The following is a 20,381-nucleotide window of genomic DNA, read 5'->3' as shown; positions in this document are numbered from 1 at the left end:
ACACACAAACATATAACACACACACACATATGTGACAGGGTTTCATTAAAAGGTCCGCATCTCGGCAATTGTGAAAGCTCGCAATCGAGCCAAACAAGTCTAGTTGTGAAAAAAATGTGTTTCCGGTTTTTGGCATAGGACGACAAACGAAGCGATGAAGAACCCACTCGATATCATATCCAACAGTTTTACATTCACAAAATACCTACATTTAGTTAGCAAAGCCGGGTAGGGGGTATTTTTCGTATTAGTGTGGCAGTGTGTGTAGCCACGCCCACCCCAGCTGTATTTAAGTAGCCATGTGCGTCTGGACCTGTTGACAAATTTACAAGATGGAGGCTGAAGCTCTCGATAATGCCATCAACAGAATTTCAAAAGCAGGCAGAAATATCGACAGTGGGCAATTAATGAACTCCTTCATATTGGACTATACATAATGGGAACTCCGAACGGGAACTCCGAACTCCGAATCTGACGATGACAGATGACAACAGAATGTCAGACATTGATCTCCACAGTTCACTATTCTTGGGACAGTCGTCTGCTGCAGACATACCTTCTGCTGTGTTCTTGGGTAAGTTTTAGTGAGTTACATAGCTGACAACCCCACTGATAGATGACAGGTAGATAATGACAGGTAGTGTAATGGGGTAGTGGTTGTCTTGAGGGTGTGGTTGTCTTGAGGGAGTGATTAGGGTGGAGTTAACCAGCTATTGTTCCCACCAATTACCTCTGTGAAAAACGTCTCTGAAGACATTGAGGCTGGATATCTCAGTACGGCGGTTCAGGGGGTATCAACATTCAAATATCCATGACTTCTTCAACTTGTTTCAGATTTCAATGTATGACACATCATTTTAAAGCTTACTTTCTACCCTTTCATAATCTGGAAAAAACAGAAAAATGATTTTGCCCTAGTTGCGGACTTTTTAACCATGCCCTGTCACATATTACACACGCACACACACACACACACACACACACACACACACACACACACACACACTGATATCATGCATTGCAGCCCCAGTACAACACACACACACACACACACACATAACATACACACACACACACACACACACTGATATCGTGCGTTGCAGCCCGAGTACCACAGCGTCCTCCAGGACAGCGACCAATCCAGTGCAGCTTTCCTGGGCAACCGGGTAAACATTAATATCATAAGGATGTTCCCTGGCTGCACCTACCGCCTGCTATGCTGTTTACTCTACATCTTATTTACTCTTCTATCAGCAGAATGATGCTTTACCCTCCAGCAGTAATATCTACCTGCCTTGTTAGTGGGGACCAGACCCCCCTGAGAGGGCTGCTGGGAGAGGACACAGCCAGGAGGGGAGGAGGGGGAGGAGGCTGGGGGAGGGGGAGGCTGGGAGAGGGGGAGGCTGGAGGAGGGGGAGGCTGGAGGAGGGGGAGGCTGGAGAAGGGGGAGGCTGGAGGAGGGGGAGGTTGGAGGAGGGGGAGGCTGGAGGAGGGGGAGGCTGGAGGAGGGGGAGGTTGGAGGAAGGGGAGGCTGGAGGAGGGGGAGGCTGGAGGAAGGGGAGGCTAGGCAGGTTGGGACTAGGCAGTGTGTGTGTGTGTGTGTGTGTGTGTGTTTGTGTGTGTGTGTGTGTGTGTGTGTGTGTGTGTGTGTGGTGCTATCTAGCAGGGGTAGGCAGCCAGGAGGGACTGTGTTCTGTTTGTTTTTAATAAGGACTTCCTGGCAGAGAGCAGGACTGATAAAGCCCCCTCACCCCCCCCGTCACCCAGGCCACGGTGCAGGGCTCTGTAATATAAATGGAAACCACAAACAAATTAAATAAAGGTTCCGTCCGCAAGTTAATCTAAGTTTGTTTGCGGAAAGGAATAAAAAAAAATAAAAAAAATAAAAGGGGGGCAAGTTTGGAATCCTCTCTTTCCTTTTTTTCCGTTTATTGGAAAGCAGGAGATTTTCTCTAAGTCAGTGAGTCGTGAGATTGCGTGAAGAGGTGAGGGACATATACATGCACACGCACACACACACACACACACACACACACACACACACACACACATGCTCACACACACACACGCACACACACACACCCTGGAGCGTGGAGTCACTTAAGTCAGTCCTGCTTTGCGTATTTCCATGAGAGAGGAGGGCAGGTTTAACCCTCGGGCTTCTGAGGCGGAGATAAGAGTCTCCTTCCCAATGCGCTTGTCCTCCACGCGCCTGTCTGATTAAACCTGTCTCTGTCACCATGACACTTAACTCTGGCCTCTGCCCTGCCACTAAATTACTGCTGCTTCTACTACACTACTCCATGATTGGTTCCTAAGACCTAACTGCCAATAGGGAGGCTGGTTGTTACAGAGAGTAACTCTTCAACAGCAGGCGGAATACCGTGAGGGACTGATATAGTACCATAAAATGTACTTTATGGTCAACCAGCCGAGGTGTCTGGTGGATGAGGAAATTCACCAGACAATTTCTGTACCAGACAATTTATTAGTTTACACCAAATTAAGGAATATCATCAAAAAAAGCATGACTCCTGATGAATTACTCCCTGCATAGAACGAACCTCCTGTATTAGGCTTTAGGTTTCACGCCTCTGCCTGTGTCAAAATACAGCTGGATACTTTTTCCCTGCATGTTTTCTATCTCACGTGGCACGTATGTTGCTACCTCGTGATGTCGTGTGTAGTCGCACCGGTCTCGTTTATGAAGCATAGCGTTGGCCAACCAGCTAAGACTGGCTGGTAAGACTTCTAGATTCACCCACCGAGGCCAAAATCGACATTTGGCGAGTGGCGACTGTTCAATCATAGAGGGAGATTGCCTTTATAAACGCTCTGAAGTGAAAGAGGAAATTCAGCAACTCTTGGAGGGGGGGGGGGGGGCAGTGGAGCTGAATACAAATGCCTGCCTGACCCCGGTGAAGGCTGCAAGCCAAGCGAACTCCTTGGCTGTAGCAATAACAGAAGCGTTGTTGTAGTAATGTAGTAATGTTGTAGTAATGTTGTAATAACACAGTAGTAATGTACTAATAACACTGTAGTAATGTTGTAGTAATGTTGTAATAACACTGTAGTAATGTTGTAGTAATGTTGTAATAACACAGTAGTAATGTTGTAGTAATGTTGTAATAACACAGTAGTAATGTACTAATAACACTGTAGTAATGTTGTAGTAATGTTGTAATAACACTGTAGTAATGTTGTAGTAATGTTGTAATAACACAGTAGTAATGTTGTAGTAATGTTGTAATAACACTGTAGTAATGTTGGAATAACACTGTAGTAATGTTGTAGTAATGTTGTAATAACACTGCAGTAATGTTGTAGTAATGTTGTAATAACACTGTAGTAATGTTGTAATAACACTGTAGTAATGTTGTAGTAATGTTGTAATAACACAGTAGTAATGTTGTAGTAATGTTGTAATAACACTGTAGTAATGTTGGAATAACACTGTAGTAATGTTGTAGTAATGTTGTAATAACACTGCAGTAATGTTGTAGTAATGTTGTAATAACACTGTAGTAATGTTGTAATAACACAGTAGTAATGTTGTAATAACACTGTAGTAATGTTGTAGTAATGTTGTAATAACACTGTAGTGATGTTTTAATAACACTGCAGTAATGTTGTAGTATTGTTGTAGTAATGTTGTAGCATTATTGTAGTAATGTTGTAATAATAGTGTAGTATTGTTGTAGTAATATTGTAGTATTGTTGTAGTAATGGTGTAGTATTGTTGTAGTATTGTTGTAGTAATGTTGTAGTAATATTGTAGTAATATTGTAGTACTGTTGTAGTAATGCTGTAGTAATGTTGTAGTAATATTGTAGTATTGTTGTAGTGTTGTTCTAGTATTGTTGTAGTAATGTTGTAGTAATATTGTAGTATTGTTGTAGTAATGTTGTAGTAATGTAGTAATATTATAGTAGTGTTGTATTCATGTTGTAGTATTGTTGTAGTAATGTTGTAGTAATGTTGTAGTATTGTTGTAGTATTGTTGTAGTATTGTTGTAGTATTGTTGTAGTAATGTTGTAGTAATGTTGTAGTATTGTTGTAGTAATGTTGTAGTAATGTTGTAGTAATGGTGTAGTATTATTGTAGTAATAGTGTAGTATTGTTGTAGTAATGTTGTAGTATTGTTCTAGTATTGTAGTAATGTTATAGTAATGTTGTAGTATTGTTGTAGTATTTGTGTAGTAATGTTGTAGTAATGTTGCAGCAATGTTGTAGTAATATTGTAGTATTGTTGTAGTATTGTTGTAGTATTGTTCTAGTAATGTTGTAGTAATATTGTAGTATTGTTGCAGTAATGTTGTGGTAATGTTGTAGTAATGTTGTAGTATTGTTGTAGTAATTTTGTAGTAATGTTGTAGTAATGTTGTAGTATTGTTGTAGTAATGTTGTAGTAATGTTGTAGTAATGTTGTAGTATTGTTGTAGTAATGTTGTAGTAATAGTGTAGTATTGTTGTAGTAATGTTGTAGTAATATTGTAGTATTGTTGTAGTAATGTTGTAGTAATGTTGTAGTATTGTTCTAGTATTGTTGTAGTAATGTTGTAGTAATATTGTAGTATTGTTGCAGTAATGTTGTAGTAATGTTGTAATATTGTTGTAGTAATGTTGTAGTAATGTTGTAGTATTTTTGTAGTATTGTTGTAGTAATGTTGTAGTAATGTTGTAGTAATGTTGTAGTAATGTTGTAGTAATGTTGTAGTAATAGTGTAGTAATGTTGTAGTAATGTTGTAGTAATATGGTAGTATTGTTGTATTAATGTTGTAGTATTGTTCTAGTATTGTTGTAGTAATGTTGTAGTAATATTGTAGTATTGTTGCAGTAATGTTGTAGTAATATTGTAGTATTGTTGTAGTAATATTGTAGTAATGCTGTGGTAATATTTTAGTATTGTTGTAGTAATGTTGTAGTAATGTTGTAGTATTGTTGTAGTATTGTTGTAGTAATGTTGTAGTATTGTTCTAGTATTGTTGTAGTAATGTTGTAGTAATGTTGTAATATTGTTGTAGTAATGTTGTAGTAATGTTGTAGTATTTTTGTAGTATTGTTGTAGTATTGTTGTAGTAATGTTGTAGTAATGTTGTAGTAATGTTGTAGTAATGTTGTAGTAATAGTGTAGCAATGTTGTAGTAATGTTGTAGTAATATGGTAGTATTGTTGTATTCATGTTGTAGTATTGTTCTAGTATTGTTGTAGTAATGTTGTAGTATTGTTGCAGTAATGTTGTAGTACTATTGTAGTATTGTTGTAGTAATATTATAGTAATGTTGTGGTAATATTTTAGTAATGTTGTAGTAATGTTGTAGTAATGTTGTAGTATTGTTGTAGTATTGTTGTAGTAATGTTGTAGTAATGTTGTAGTATTGTTGTAGGTATGTTGTAGTATTGTTGTAGTATTGTTGTAGTAATGTTGTAGTTTTGTTGTAGTTTTGTTCTAGTATTGTTGTAGTAATGTTGTAGTAATATTGTAGTGTTGTTGCAGTAATGTTGTAGAAATAATATCGTATTAATGTTGTAGTAATATTGTAGTAATGTTGTAGTATTGTTGTAGTAATGTTGTAATAATGTTGTAGTATTGTAGTATTGTTGTAGTATTGTTGTAGTATTGTTGTAGTAATGTTGTAGTAATGTTGTATTTATATTGTAGTATTGTTGTAGTAATGTTGTATTAATATTGTAGTATTGTTGTAATATTGTTGTAATGATGTTGTAGTAATGTTGTAGTAATGTTGTATTAATATTGTAGTATTGTTGTTGTAGTAATGTTGTAGTAATGTTGTATTCATATTGTAGTATTGTCGTAGTATTGTTGTAGTAATGTTGTAGTAATGTTGTAGTAATGTTGTATTAATATTGTAGTATTGTTGTATTAATGTTGTAGTATTGTTGTGTGTTTCCTGCAGCTGTCCTTGAAGCCGGAGCAGACAGTGCTCCCCCTAGTGGACAGGTCCAACCAGCAGGAGACGACGCGCGGCGTGACATTCCAACACCCAGAGATCCTGGCCAACGCCGACCTGGTCACACAGCAGCTGAGAGAACCCTACTACTGGAGACTCCCTGAACAGTTCCAGGGGTCTATGGTGAGGAGAGTAGAGTAGAGTACAGTAGAGCAGAGTAGAGTAGAGTAGAGTACAGTAGAGCAGAGTAGAGTACAGTAGAGCAGAGTAGAGTACAGTACAGTAGAGCAGAGTAGAGCAGAGTAGAGTACAGTAGAGTAGAGTAGAGTACAGTAGAGTACAGTGGAGTATAGTAGAGTACAGTAGAGCAGAGTAGAGTAGAGTAGAGCAGAGTAGAGTAGAGTACAGTACAGTACAGTACAGTAGAGTTGAATAGAGTACGGTAGAATAGAGTAGAGTAGAGTAGAATACTACTCCTGGACACTCCTCAACAGAGTACAGTAGAGTAGAGTAGAGTACAGTAGAGTACTGTGGAGTATAGTAGAGTACAGTAGAGCAGAGTCGAGTAGAGTAGAGTAGAGCAGAGTAGAGTAGAGTACAGTACAGTACAGTACAGTAGAGTTGAATAGAGTACGGTAGAATAGAGTAGAGTAGAGTAGAATACTACTCCTGGACACTCCTCAACAGTTCTATAGTCTATCCCTGGTTGGCTGCTCTACTACAGTGTACCTGTATGTTCATTACTGATTGGTTGGTCTCCCCTCCCTAGATCACGGCGTACGGAGGTAAGCTGAAGTACGCCATCTACTACGAGGCGCGGGACGAGACAGGCCCAGCCTCCTACGGCCCCCAGGTGGTCATCAGGGGCGGGCCTAACAAGGACAAGGTGATAACACGCCACCTGCAGGGCCTCCAGATTGGTCAGCTCACCCGCCACGAGATTGACATGACAGAGGTAAGACTGGGGATGGCCTGCGGATGAGCTGTGTACAGAATGGGCTGTGTCTGCGCTCTGTGTGGGTCTATGGATGGGCTGTGTCTGAGCTCTGTGTGGGGCTATGGATGGGCTGTGTCTGAGCTAAGGAGAAAGTAATATAATGCTAGGGCCAGGGGCCATTGGGAGTTACAATGCTAGAAGAAGGAATAATTACTTTTTCGTTATTATTATTACCATTAATAATTATTTACAATAGTACAAGGGGGTAGTGGGGATGTAGACTAGAGTGGGTGATGCAGAGGCCAGTGGAGCCTGGTAGCTTTGATCTGGTGTCCTGGTGGACCAGGGGAGGTGTGATGGTGTCCTGGTGAGGTGTGATGGTGTCCTGGTGGACCAGGGGAGGTGTGATGGTGTCCTGGTGAGGTGTGATGGTGTCCTGGTGGACCAGGGGAGGTGTGATGGTGTCCTTGTGACCAGGTGAGGTGTGATGGTTTCCTGGGTGACCAGGTGAGGGGGGATGGTGTCCTGGGTGACCAGGTGAGGGGGGATAGTGTCCTGGTGGACCAGGTGAGGTGTGATGGTGTCCTGGGTGACCAGGTGAGGGGGGATGGTGGCCTGGTGGACCAGGGGAGGTGTGATGGTGTCCTGGGTGACCAGGTGAGGGGGGATGGTGTCCTGGTGGTGGTGGACCAGGGGAGGTGTGATGGTGTCCTGGTGGACCAGGTGAGGTGTGATGGTGTCCTGGTGGACCAGGTGAGGTGTGATGGTGTCCTGGGTGACCAGGTGAGGGGGGATGGTGTCCTGGTGGACCAGGGGAGGTGTGATGGTGTCCTGGTGGACCAGGTGAGGTGTCCTGGTGGACCAGGTGAGGTGTGATGGTGTCCTGGGTGACCAGGTGAGGTGTGATGGTGTCCTGGTGGACCAGGTGAGGTGTGATGGTGTTCTGGGTGACCAGGTGAGGGGGGATGGTGTTCTGGTGGACCAGGGGAGGTGTGATGGTGTCCTGGTGGACCAGGTGAGGTGTCCTGGTGGACCAGGTGAGGTGTGATGGTGTCCTGGTGGACCAGGGGAGGTGTGATGGTGTCCTGGTGGACCAGGGGAGGTGTGATGGTGTCCTGGTGACCAGGTGAGGTGTGATGGTGTCCTGGTGACCAGGGGAGGTGTGATGGTGTCCTGGTGGACCAGGGGAGGTGTGATGGTGTCCTGGTGGACATGGGGAGGTGTGATGGTGTCCTGGTGACCAGTTGAGGTGTGATGGTGTCCTGGTGGACCAGGTGAGGTGTCCTGGTGACCAGGTAAGGTGTGATGGTGTCCTGGTGACCAGGTGAGGTGTGATGGTGTCCTGGTGGACCAGGGGAGGTGTGATGGTGTCCTGGTGGACCAGGGGAGGTGTGATGGTGTCCTGGTGGACAGGTGAGGTGTCCTGGTGGACCAGGTGAGGTGTGATGGTGTCCTGGTGGACATGGGGAGGTGTGATGGTGTCCTGGTGACCAGTTGAGGTGTGATGGTGTCCTGGTGGACCAGGTGAGGTGTGATGGTGTCCTGGTGGACCAGGGGAGGTGTGATGGTGTCCTGGTGGACAGGTGAGGTGTCCTGGTGGACCAGGTGAGGTGTGATGGTGTCCTGGTGGACATGGGGAGGTGTGATGGTGTCCTGGTGACCAGGTGAGGTGTGATGGTGGACCAGGTGAGGTGTGATGGTGTCCTGGTGGACATGGGGAGGTGTGATGGTGTCCTGGTGACCAGTTGAGGTGTGATGGTGTCCTGGTGACCAGGTAAGGTGTGATGGTGTCCTGGTGACCAGGTGAGGTGTGATGGTGTCCTGGTGGACCAGGTGAGGTGTGATGGTGTCCTGGTGGACCAGATGACCAGGTGTGATGGTGTTGTCTTACCCTTGTGTGATGTCATCGTCTCCCCGCCCAGCACGACTGGAAGCACGAGGACCAGAGAGCCATGACGCGCGAAGACTTCATGGACGTCCTCTTCTACGTGGATTACGTCCTCATCAAGGCCTCGCACGGCAACCTGATGAGACACAGCAGGTGAGGTCTCGTCTCCGTCTCACCAATGGCCACTGACAGAAGAGAACAGTGAGGGAATCAGGGGAGGCTAGTGGAGGTAGGAATCGGAGGACGGGCGGCCCGTGGTGTTGCATGGAACGGACTGAGGAACGGTGTGAAACAATCATGTATTACAACGGGTGCTCCTTCCATTTCTACCTCCATCAGCGTCCCCTAGAGTGAGTAGTGTCCTCTTCAAAAAGGCAGTTACATTTTGGTTGATATCATTCTGGTATTTGAATCTTAGAGGAAGAGAAACAACATTCAAAAGATTGGTATAGAGGCCCTATTGTCAACAGAGTTTGTGATGCTGTCTGGTATCTCATGTCTGGTCTGATCTCTCCTGTTTGACTCCAGGATCTCTGAGGTTTCTCTGGAGGTGGCGGAGGGGGGGACGCCCTCGGCGGAAAACGAACAAGCTTATCAGATAGAGAAGTGTGACTGTCCCGTGGGCTACTCTGGACTCTCCTGTGAGGTACGCTCGCTAGCTAAAGCGCTACGCTAGAGCTAGCTACAGCACTATACTAGAGCTAGCTATACAGCGCTATACTAGTGCTATACTAGAGCTAGCTACAGTACTATGCTAGAGCTAGCTACAGCGCTATACTAGAGCTAGCTACAGCACTATACTAGAGCTAGCTACAATGCTATACTAGAGCTAGCTACAGTGCTATACTAGAGCTAGTTACAGTGCTACGCTAGAGCTAGCTACAGCGCTATACTAGAGCTAGCTACAACGCTATACTAGAGTTAGCTACAGTGCTATACTAGAGCTAGTTACAATGCTACGCTATAGGTAGCTACAGCGCTATACTAGAGCTAGCTACACCACTACACTAGAGCTAGCTACACCGCTACACTAGAGCTAGCTACACTACTACACTAGAGCTAGCTACACTACTACACTAGAGCTAGCTACACTACTACACTAGAGCTAGCTACACCGCTACACTAGAGCTAGCTACACCTCTACACTAGAGCTAGCTACACCGCTACACTAGAGCTAGCTACACCGCTAGATTAGAGCTAGCTACACCACTACACTAGAGCTAGCTACACCGCTAGATTAGAGCTAGCTACACCGCTACACTAGAGCTAGCTACACCTCTACACTAGAGCTAGCTACACCGCTACACTAGAGCTAGCTACACCTCTACACTAGAGCTAGCTACACCGCTACACTAGAGCTAGCTACAGCGCTATACAAAAGCTAGCTACACCGCTACACTAGAGCTAGCTACACCACCACACTAGAGCTAGCTACACCACCACACTAGAGCTAGCTACACCACTACACTAGAGCTAGCTACACCACTACACTAGAGCTAGCTACACCACCACACTAGAGCTAGCTACACCGCTACTATAGAGCTAGCTACACCACCACACTAGAGCTAGCTACACCACTACACTAGAGCTAGCTACACCACCACACTAGAGCTAGCTACACCGCAGGGCTGCCAAGTTTCACCAAAACTTTGGAGTGAGATTTTTTGCCGGTGGAGCGACGCAAAACTTTGGCAGCAGCCAATTATTATTATTATTATTATTATTATTATTATTATTGCTAGTTTCCTACAATTTTACATCATAATAAACCTGCACAAGAAATGAAAACAATTGGAAAATGTTATAAAACAAGACAAATTCAGACAGTAATACAAATATATTATATTTATTATCATCTATCTATAAATAAATAAATCATGTAACATCAGAATAACTATTTTAACTGTCAATCAACTATGTAACATATTAATCACTCTTTTAATTGTCAATCAACCATGTAACATATTAATCACTCTTTTAACTGTCAATCAACCATGTGACCTATAAAGTTACAACATCTTATGCAGTACAACAACCCCAACCCTTACAAGCGGTGTTCATAACTCTGTGTTGTAGGTGTTTGTGGCAGATTTTGAAGCCTTAATAACAGAGGTAGGGGGCTCCCACTTGAAACATTCTGGCTTGAGGCCAGCCATCTTCACCGTCATGATGGATGAAAGGGTTCCATCAAGAGCCAGACTGTTACGGGTTTTGGTTTTGTTCAGCCCCACCACGGAGAACACTCGTTCTGCATCAGCATTTGAATGCGGAAGTACCAAAACCAATTTGGCAATATGAGAGAGCCTCCCAAATCTGCTCATCCCGTTCACCTTAGAAAAATTTACATAGGAAGCATAATTACTCTTTTATTTTCTTATGCAGCAAGTTGATTAAGTCAATGTGTAGTATGTCAAAGGGTGCAGAATAATTATTACCTTATTCTTCTCTGATGCCATGTTCCCCCAAAAGCTCTCAACGTCGAATGTGGCTGGGTCTGGTGGCATGGGAATGTCCATGAACTGGTAATCCAGAAACTCCTCGCTGAGTTTGTCATGCTCTTGAGGTCCGTGGTACGGGAAAAGTTCAGCAAATCTAAAAAGAACACAATGTGCACTGATCAGATATAGTTACAGCAGCTGGAACAGCAGGGTTTGTTTTTCAGATTATCAAACTTAACAATCTATTCAAAATGATCAGAACTTGTCAACCCTAACCTGTCAACAAAGTACAAGGCATCTTCCACACCAACAAACATGGCATGTTTGAGCAGGGGCTCTCGCAGGGGTAGTTTCTCCATGGCATACTCCACAGCCCTCAAAAGAAATGCCAGTGCTGCCTGTTGGAACCTCTCCACTTGCTGCGGTGTAATGTCTCCTGCATCAAGGAGCCTGTTGAGCGTAGCTCGAGTAGTAAAGCCGATATTCAGCTTTTCTCCTGCCAGAGACACAATAACAATACAACTATCAATTACTTTAGAACAGGTACATTTAAAAATAAAAAATATTTTTGTTTGTTTACAAGAGTTTGTTTACAGAGTTCATTTACAATCATCAACAACCACAATAGCTAACTTCAATACCCTTCTTTAAGTATCTCCCATCACATCAGTCCCATTCCTCTGTCTCCTCTGACCTGGCAACCTTTTTGGAAGGGGGCTGACCCTTCGCTGCCCACATTGAAAGCAGGTCTGCCTGCTTACTGCTCCCTGCTTTCTGCTTCGATGACATCTTTAAACAGACAAAATGCAATGATGATTCAAAATCAGAAGTGCTGATTTGAGGTAGTTTTTACAACTAAACATGACATAAAAAGCACAAGAAAATCCATCTGGTCTGAAACATCGCGCCCCCCCCCCCCCCCCCACCACCGTCCAGGGCCAACTACGTACTTCGCTAAATATCCTTTTACGAGCTCACTGCTCACAGTTTTAGTTTTACAATTACGAGCTCACAGTATCAATTACCTCGCAAGCAGTTAAGTGATTCAATTTAGTTTATATTTTAATCAAGAACCTGGATTCTAATTCGAATGAGGTGAGATTTACCTACCGTTTTGGCCGTCCGCTTCATGCTGCAGCTCGCGTGAACACAGATGCAACGCTCGTTTACCGCTCCGACAGCGCACGCAAGTGACGCAAGCATAATAACGCGAGTGCAGAAAGAGGACGTCACGAAACTCATGTCCAGTAGCTTTCTTTCAAGGAATTTCAAAAATAAAAGTCACGTAAAACAAATAGTTATTTCTCGCCGTGAGAAATAGAGTTGCGGCGTGAGAGCGTGAGAACTGGTTGAAATGCGTGAGTCTCACGGTGATTGCGTGAGACTTGGCAGCCCTGCCGCTACTATAGAGCTAGCTACACCACCACACTAGAGCTAGCTACACCACTACACTAGAGCTAGCTACACCACTACACTAGAGCTAGCTACACCACCACACTAGAGCTAGCTACACCGCTACTATAGAGCTAGCTACACCACCACACTAGAGCTAGCTAGGGGAGGCTGGGGGAGGTAGAAATCGAAGTACAGGTTTATTGTTATGCATGGAATGGAATAGGCCTAAGGAATGGAGTATGTGTGTTTGATACAATTCCAGATTCCGTTCCATGCGTTACAATGAGCCTGTCCTCCGATCTCCCCTGATCCATACACACCTCCAGTGCTCCCTTTCTCTCCTCTGACTGGGTTCTGGTGGTGTGTGTAGGGTTGCCAACTGTCCCGACAGTCCCGTATTAGCCGGGATGTCCATTATTATTATTATTATTATTATTATTATTATTATTATTATTATTATTATTATTATTATTTATTCCTGCAAACTCCCCCGACCCGCGAAGTGGCACGCCATCTTTTGTCCCGTATTTGTCAGTGAGAAAGGTGGCAACCCTGTCCATAACTGACACACCCCTGTGTTCATGTTAATGTTGTTGTTGTTGTTGTTGTTGTTGTTGTTGTCTCTCTAAGACTAACAAACTGGCCAGTTCCACGAGAGATGCTCATGAAGGTCTCTCTGAGCAGGCCGGGCAGATGGCAGGTAGCTAAAGCTGCCACATAGTTAATAAAGTATTTTTAAACAGGCGTTTAACGTGCATGCACGAACAGATGGCGTCTCAAATTGACCCGATTAATTCTGAGAGAGTGTGTCTCGTTGAAGCTCCAGAGAAAGTGTGTGTGTGTGTGTGTGTGTGTGTGTGTCTGTGTCTGTGTCTGTGCATACGTGCGTGCGTGTGTGTTGGTGTGTTGTGGATGTGTGTGTGTGTGTGTGTGTTTGTGTGCTCGTTGGAGTGTGTACACTGGTGTGTGTGTAACTGTGTGTTCGTGTGTACGTTAGTGTGTGTGTGTGTTCTGTGCATTTTTGTGTGTGTGTGTGTGTGTGCGCGTTAGTGTGTGTGTGTGTGTGTGTGTGTGTGTGTAACCGTATGTGTGTGTGTGTGTGTGTTCCCTTCCGGCAGGAGTGTGGGGCGGGGTTCTACCGCCTGTCTGCCCGCAGCGGGGGTGTGGCCTCCAGGGCGGGCATCGGCAGCTGTGTTCAGTGCCAGTGCAGCGGGCACAGCGACACCTGTGACCCCGACACCTCCATCTGCCAGGTGAGCTCTATGTGTGTGTGTGAGTGTGTGTGTGTGTGTGTGTGTGTGTGTGTGTTTGCGTGTGTGTGTGTGTGTGTGTGTGTGTGTACGTGCGTGCTCTGTGATCTACTAGCAAGCCTGATCTGCTCTCCACTACTAATTAGCGAGGCCTTTACTGCGTGTCGTCTTATGGCATCAGGCCAATTAGAACAGGTTTCCTGTCATCTCCTCTATCACCCACCCCGGAGCTTCACACAGCTCTGTGATCAGCTACACTGAGTAGATAGGAGGTGTTCATCACCTGCTCATCTGTAAGGACAGCTCTGTGATCAGCTACACTGAGTAGATAGGAGATGTTCATCACCTGCTCATCTGTAATGACAGCTCTGTGATCAGCTACACTGAGTAGATAGGAGATGTTCATCACCTGCTCATCTGTAAGGACAGCTCTGTGATCAGCTACACTGAGTAGATAGGAGGTGTTCATCACCTGCTCATCTGTAAGGACAGCTCTGTGATCAGCTACACTGAGTAGATAGGAGGTGTTCATCACCTGCTCATCTGTAAGGACAGCTCTGTGATCAGCTACACTGAGTAGATAGGAGGTGTTCATCACCTGCTCATCTGTAAGGACAGCTCTGTGATCAGCTACACTGAGTAGATAGGAGGTGTTCATCACCTGCTCATCTGTAAGGACAGCTCTGTGTTCAGCTACACTGAGCAGATAGGAGGTGATCATCACCTAATATAATACATGCCATTTTACCTGACGCTTTCATCCAAAGCGTCCTACATCACAGTGAGTGCATACGTGTCAGTATATATGGTCCCAGCGGGTATCGAACCCACAACCTAAGAATTGTTAGCACCATGCTCCACCACCTGAGCCACAGAGGAAGTGTTTGGCATCAGGCGCAAATTACAGCTGTATTTGTTTTTCAAGACAGGACAAAACCTCAAGAACTAAACTGAACGTGAAATTGTTTTCATTTGTGTTCAAGGTCTCCGTTTCATTAACCTGTTTGATGTATCTGTCTGTTTAATTTCCTGTTAAAACAAAGCTGCAATTAGCGACCATGGTGCAAATACTTACTGACTCAGGCCCTCAGGACCTACAGTAGGTCTTCTGGTCTGATAAACTCAGATCTAAGGCCCTACCATCATGTTTATAACAGATCTAAGGCCCTACCACCATGTTTATAACAGATCTAAGGCCCTACCACCATGTTTATAACAGATCTAAGATCCTACCATCATGTTTATAACAGATCTAAGGTCCTACCATCATGTTTATGACAAGCCAGCTTTGCCGAGTATATTCCTCTCCAACGTGAGATCACTCGCTAACAAGATGGACGAACTGAGACTGCAGGTTGCTTCCAACAACACCGTGGGGGATAGCTGTGTGATTATTCTCACAGAGACCTGGCTCAACGCTACCATCATCGACTCGGCGGTCGGCTTAGAGGGCCGCTCGCTTCACAGAGCCGACCGGACATTGCTTAGTGAGAAGACGCGCGGGGGCGGCCTGATCATTTCTACGAAGGACAGCTGGTGTTTAAACACGAAAACTGTAAGTAGCCACTGCTCCCCAGACCTGGAATACTTGACTGTTAAATGCCGACCCACATACCTCCCGAGGGAATTCAACGCGGTGTACATAACAGCAGTATACATTGCACCTAGCGCGGATGCTAGCTTAGCATTGGCGCGGCTACATGACGTCATCAGTAGTGGACAGAGCGCGGATCCTCAGGCAGTGCACATTATCGCGGGGGATTTTAATCATGCAGACCTGAAGGTAGTACTACCAAAGTTCTATCAGCATGTTAAATGTGCAACAAGAGGAGATAACACACTGGACAAGGTATACACCAACATCAAGCTTGCTTACAAGGCTAGACCGCTAGCTCATCTAGGCTTGTCTGACCACGTGTCAATCCTCCTGATCCCAGCCTACACTCCCATGAGGAAAAGTGCTCCCATCACCACTAAGACTGTCAGAACCTGGCCAGCAGAGTCCGCTCCACTGCAGATCTGCCTGAATGACACCTCATGGCAGGAATATGAGCATGAGGACCTGGAACAGTTCACGTCGTCGGTTCTGAACCACATAGTGAACTGCACCAACTCAGCCACCGTGGACAAACGTGTCCGGGTCTACCCCAACACGAAGACATGGATGACTGAGAAGGTCCGAAAACTGCTCAAGGAGAGGGACAACGCCTACTCAGCGAAGGACACACTGCTGTACAGCACCACCAGGGCTAACCTAAACCGTGGCATCCGGGAGGCCAAGGCAGACCACAGAGAGAAGATTGAGGAATGCTTCCTGAGCAACGACTCCAGGCGGGTGTGGCAGGGGGTTCAGCACATGACAAACTTCAGAGCCAACAGGCTCACAGCCGCGGAGGACGACCCCCTGCTGGCGGTAAAGCTGAACTCCTTCTACGCCCGGTTCGACGAGGCGAACGGAGGTAACCACAACACAAACACCACTCTCTCCATCTCTCAGCAGCCTCACCCTCACAGAGCATGAAGTGAGACGCGTGCTGAAGGCGGTGGACCCCAGAAAAGCCTCAGGGCCGGATGGCGTCCTGGGACGGGTGCTGAGGGACTGCGCCGACCAGCTGGCCGGGGTTTTCACCAACATCTTCAACCAGTCCCTGTCCCAGGCCACCATCCCACCCTGCCTGAAAACCTCAACTATCATCCCAGTCCCGAAGAAAAGCACGGTGAGCTGCCTAAACGACTACCGCCCGGTGGCACTCACACCAAATCATGAAGTGCTTCGAAAAACTGGTCCGGGCCCACATAGTCACACGCCTCCCGCCCAACCTGGATCCATACCAGTTTGCCTACAGAGCCCACAGGTCCACAGAGGACGCCATCGCGACGACTCTCCACTCCACTCTATCCCACCTGGAGAGGGAGAACAGCTACGCGAGACTGCTCTTTGTGGACTTCAGCTCTGCCTTCAACACCATCCTTCCAGACAGGCTAGTGACCAAACTACTAGACCTGGGACTATCACACTCTATCTGTGCATGGATCAAGGACTTCCTGTCTGACCGCCCCCAGAGGGTGCGGGTGGGCTCCCACACCTCCACAGCCCTCAGACTCAGCACTGGGTCCCCCCAGGGCTGCGTGCTAAGCCCCATCCTCTACAACCTCTACACCTACGACTTCACCCCCGTCCACCCCAGCAACTCCATCGTAAAGTTTGCAGACGACACCACCGTGGTGGGCTGCATCTCGGGGGGGGGGGACGAGGCGGCGTACAGGGATGAGGTGGAGCAGCTGGGCAAGCTGTGCAAGGTTAATAACCTGCTGCTGAACCAGTCAAAGACCCAGGAAATCATCGTGGACTTCAGGAGGAAAAAATCTGAGGTCCAGCCCCTGCTCGTCGATGGAGGGAGCGTGGAGAGAGTCTCAACCCTCCGATTCCTGGGGGTGCACATACAGGATGACCTGTCCTGGAAGACCAACACAGCAGCCATCATCAAGAAGGCACAACAGCGGCTCTACTTCCTGAGAGTCCTCAGGAAATACCACCTCAGACAGGAGCTGCTTGTGACCTTCTACCGCTGCACAGTGGAGAGCATCCTCACCTACTGCATCTGCGTGTGGTTCTCCAGCTGCACAGCCGCAGAGAGGAAAGCGCTACAGAGAGTCGTGAGATCGAAGATCAGAAGATCACCAGCGCCCCCCTCCCCTCTCTGGAAGAGCTATACAACACACGCTGCCTCAGGAAGGCCTCCAAGATCTCCAGAGACCCATCCCACCCTGGGAACAAACACTTTGTTCGGCTGCCCTCGGGCAGGCGGTTCAGGACCATGTCCGCAAGGACAAATAGACTGAAGCTCAGCTTCTACCCCAGGGCCATTCAGGCCCTGAACACAGCAAAGACCTAGGTTCTAGGCCCTGGACAATCTAGACAATTTGATGGCAGCTACTAGATTGTAATCATAAGTGCAATACTGAAACACAACTGTGAACATTTCAAACCTGCAAACTGCGACACTTTAAATGAATGTGCATAACACTTTGTGCAATATGACAACCCTCGGGTACATAAGGTTCAGAGATAGGAAATGTTAGGATATGTATAGCATAGCATAGAGTACAGCACAGTGTTTTATTTGTATAGTATAGTATAGTGGATAGTGTACATAGCCTTTATTTATGTAAACCAGCTCTTTTCCCTTCTTGTTTTAGTTTTTTTTTCCTAGCACCAGGGGAGACCCCCCTCCCAAATTTCGTTGTATGGTACCTTTATATCAATGACAATAAAGACCATTCATTCATTCATTCATTTATAACAGATCGAAGGTCCTACCATCATATTTATAACAGGTCTAAGGTCCTACCATCATGTTTATAACAGATCTAAGGTCCTACCATCATGTTTATAACAGATCTAAGGTCCTACCATTGGGTTTATAACAGATATAAGGCCCTACCATTGGGTTTATAACAGATCTAAGGTCCTACCATCATGTTTATAACAGATCTAAGGCCCTACCATCATGTTTATAACAGATCTAAGGTCCTACCATCATGTTTATAACAGATCTAAGGCCCTACCATTGGGTTTATAACAGATCTAAGGCCCTACCATTGGGTTTATAACAGATCTAAGGCCCTACCATTGGGTTTATAACAGATCTAAGGCCCTACCATTGGGTTTATAACAGATCTAAGGTCCTACCATCATGTTTATAACAGATCTAAGGCCTTACCATCCGGTTTATAACAGATCTAAGGTCCTACCATCATGTTTATAACAGATCTAAGGCCCTACCTGTTATGTATATAGCCAATAACATCGATCATTCACAATAAAGAATGGAGGCAGAGGCGGCGAAAAACTTTGATATATATCCGTAGCTTTACTGACCTCCGCACGTATACAGGCATAGTATCACTTCCGCATTCCTGCCCGGGCAACACTCGTTACCTATATCGCTTTTCATCACTCCAACTACGGTGGTTCACATAGCTCAAAAATAACACTTAAATGATAATGTCCACATTAGCATCATACACATTAAATGTCAACTAGGGAGAGATGGTAGACAGGGTTAGCACCAGGCGCTCAGGAGGTTTCCTGTCTCTTGGGGGATAGCGCCTCAGCACAGGAGAAGGGCTGGGTTCCAGCTCGATCACAGGGCATTCGATCACCGAGGGGTCTGGAGGTGCTGGCTCTACTGCAGGCGGCGAAGGTGTGGCCGCTGCAGGTACCGGCATGCTCAGGTGTGGTGTCAGCTCGTCCGTGAACGCGAATCCTGATGCCCCGGATGTGGGGCTGGTCACTCCTAGCTCTCTAGGCAACAACTGGTCCACGTGCCTACGCCATGTCTGATTGTCTTTGGTGTGAACATGATAGGAAACAGGTCCAGTCTTCCGGAGGACCGTGGCAGGGGTCCATTTCTCCTTAGTAGTGTAGTTGCGTGCGAGGACAGAGTCTCCAACATCAAACTGTCTGTCTTTAGACCGCTTAGCTCGCTGATTTACTTGTTCCTGCTGTTTCTCGTGGACTGATGTTTCCGTTGAGGTAGGTCGCAGTAGATCAAGACGTGTCCGAAGCTGCCTCTTCATTAGAAGGTAAGCTGGCGAGGTCCCAGTCATTGCATGAGGGGTATTACGATACTTGAGTAGAAAAGTATCAAGGCGTTGCTTCAAGGGAGCCTCACTCTTGGATGCTTTGAGGGCATGTTTTACAGTTTGCACCATTCTCTCAGCCAATCCGTTGCTGGATGGATGGTATGACTTGAAAGGATGTACTTAATTCCATTGTTCTGTAGGAAGTCCTCCATCTCTGTTGATACAAACGATGGCCCATTATCAGTGACGATCTGCTCAGGGAGTCCAAATCGACCAAACATCTCCCTCAATATCTGAATGGTCTTCCCCGAGGTGATGGTGGACATGACAGCCACCTCAGGCCACTTTGAGTGTGCGTCCACGGCCACCAGCAGCATAGCTCCATCAACTGGTCCTGCAAAATCCAGATGAACTCGTTGCCAGGGACACGCTGGCCAGTCCCAAGGATGCAGCGGAGCCAGGCTTGGTGTGTTTCTGATGACTTGACATGATGGGCATGATCTGGCTTTAGATTCAATGTCATAGTCTAGCCCAGGCCACCAGAAGTAACTGCGTGCAAGCTCTTTCATCCTGACGATGCCACAATGGCCTGAGTGTAGCTCTCTCAGGACTGGTTCTCTCAGCTTTGTTGGGATTATGACCCGCATGCCCCAGAGCAAGCATCCAGCCGTCACCGTCAACTCCTTCCCCCGCGAAAGGTAAGGCTGAAGATCCGGTGGTGCGTCAGGAACCTGTGACAGATCCCCTCTCATAACGCGGTCAAACACCCTGGAGAGGATGGGGTCCCCCTTTGTTTCCTTCCTGACCCGGTGAGCAGTCACCGGGGCACTCTCCACCATGTCAAAGTAGAAAATGGTTTGCTCCTTGCTCTTAGGGTGATCAGGAAGTGGAAGGCGTGACAAAGCATCCGCGTTGGCGTGTGCCCCTGACCTCCGGTACTTAATTTCATACTTGTGAGCACTGAGGAGCA

At 46.1% G+C, this 20,381-nt stretch overlaps 1 protein-coding gene across 1 annotated transcript in view; it reads left to right on the top strand.

The window, feature by feature from the left end:
- The window catches only part of lama2 (laminin, alpha 2), a gene marked incomplete at both ends in the record, with an annotated part of 430,348 nt that overhangs the window by 288,284 nt on the left and 121,683 nt on the right, over positions 1-20,381 (top strand). The window contains 5 exons of the mRNA XM_080534306.1: positions 5,921-6,097; positions 6,684-6,869; positions 8,774-8,892; positions 9,268-9,385; positions 13,691-13,825. Of these exons, the coding sequence (XP_080390432.1) occupies positions 5,921-6,097; positions 6,684-6,869; positions 8,774-8,892; positions 9,268-9,385; positions 13,691-13,825 (735 nt within the window). The remainder of the gene's footprint in view (positions 1-5,920; positions 6,098-6,683; positions 6,870-8,773; positions 8,893-9,267; positions 9,386-13,690; positions 13,826-20,381) is intronic.

This window comes from Nansenia antarctica, assembly GCF_963989245.1.
Source record: "Nansenia antarctica genome assembly, chromosome: 6".
Taxonomy (NCBI): domain Eukaryota; kingdom Metazoa; phylum Chordata; class Actinopteri; order Argentiniformes; family Microstomatidae; genus Nansenia; species Nansenia antarctica.
The sequence above is the reverse complement of the archived record's forward strand: the minus strand, read 5'-3'. Positions and strand labels throughout refer to the sequence as shown.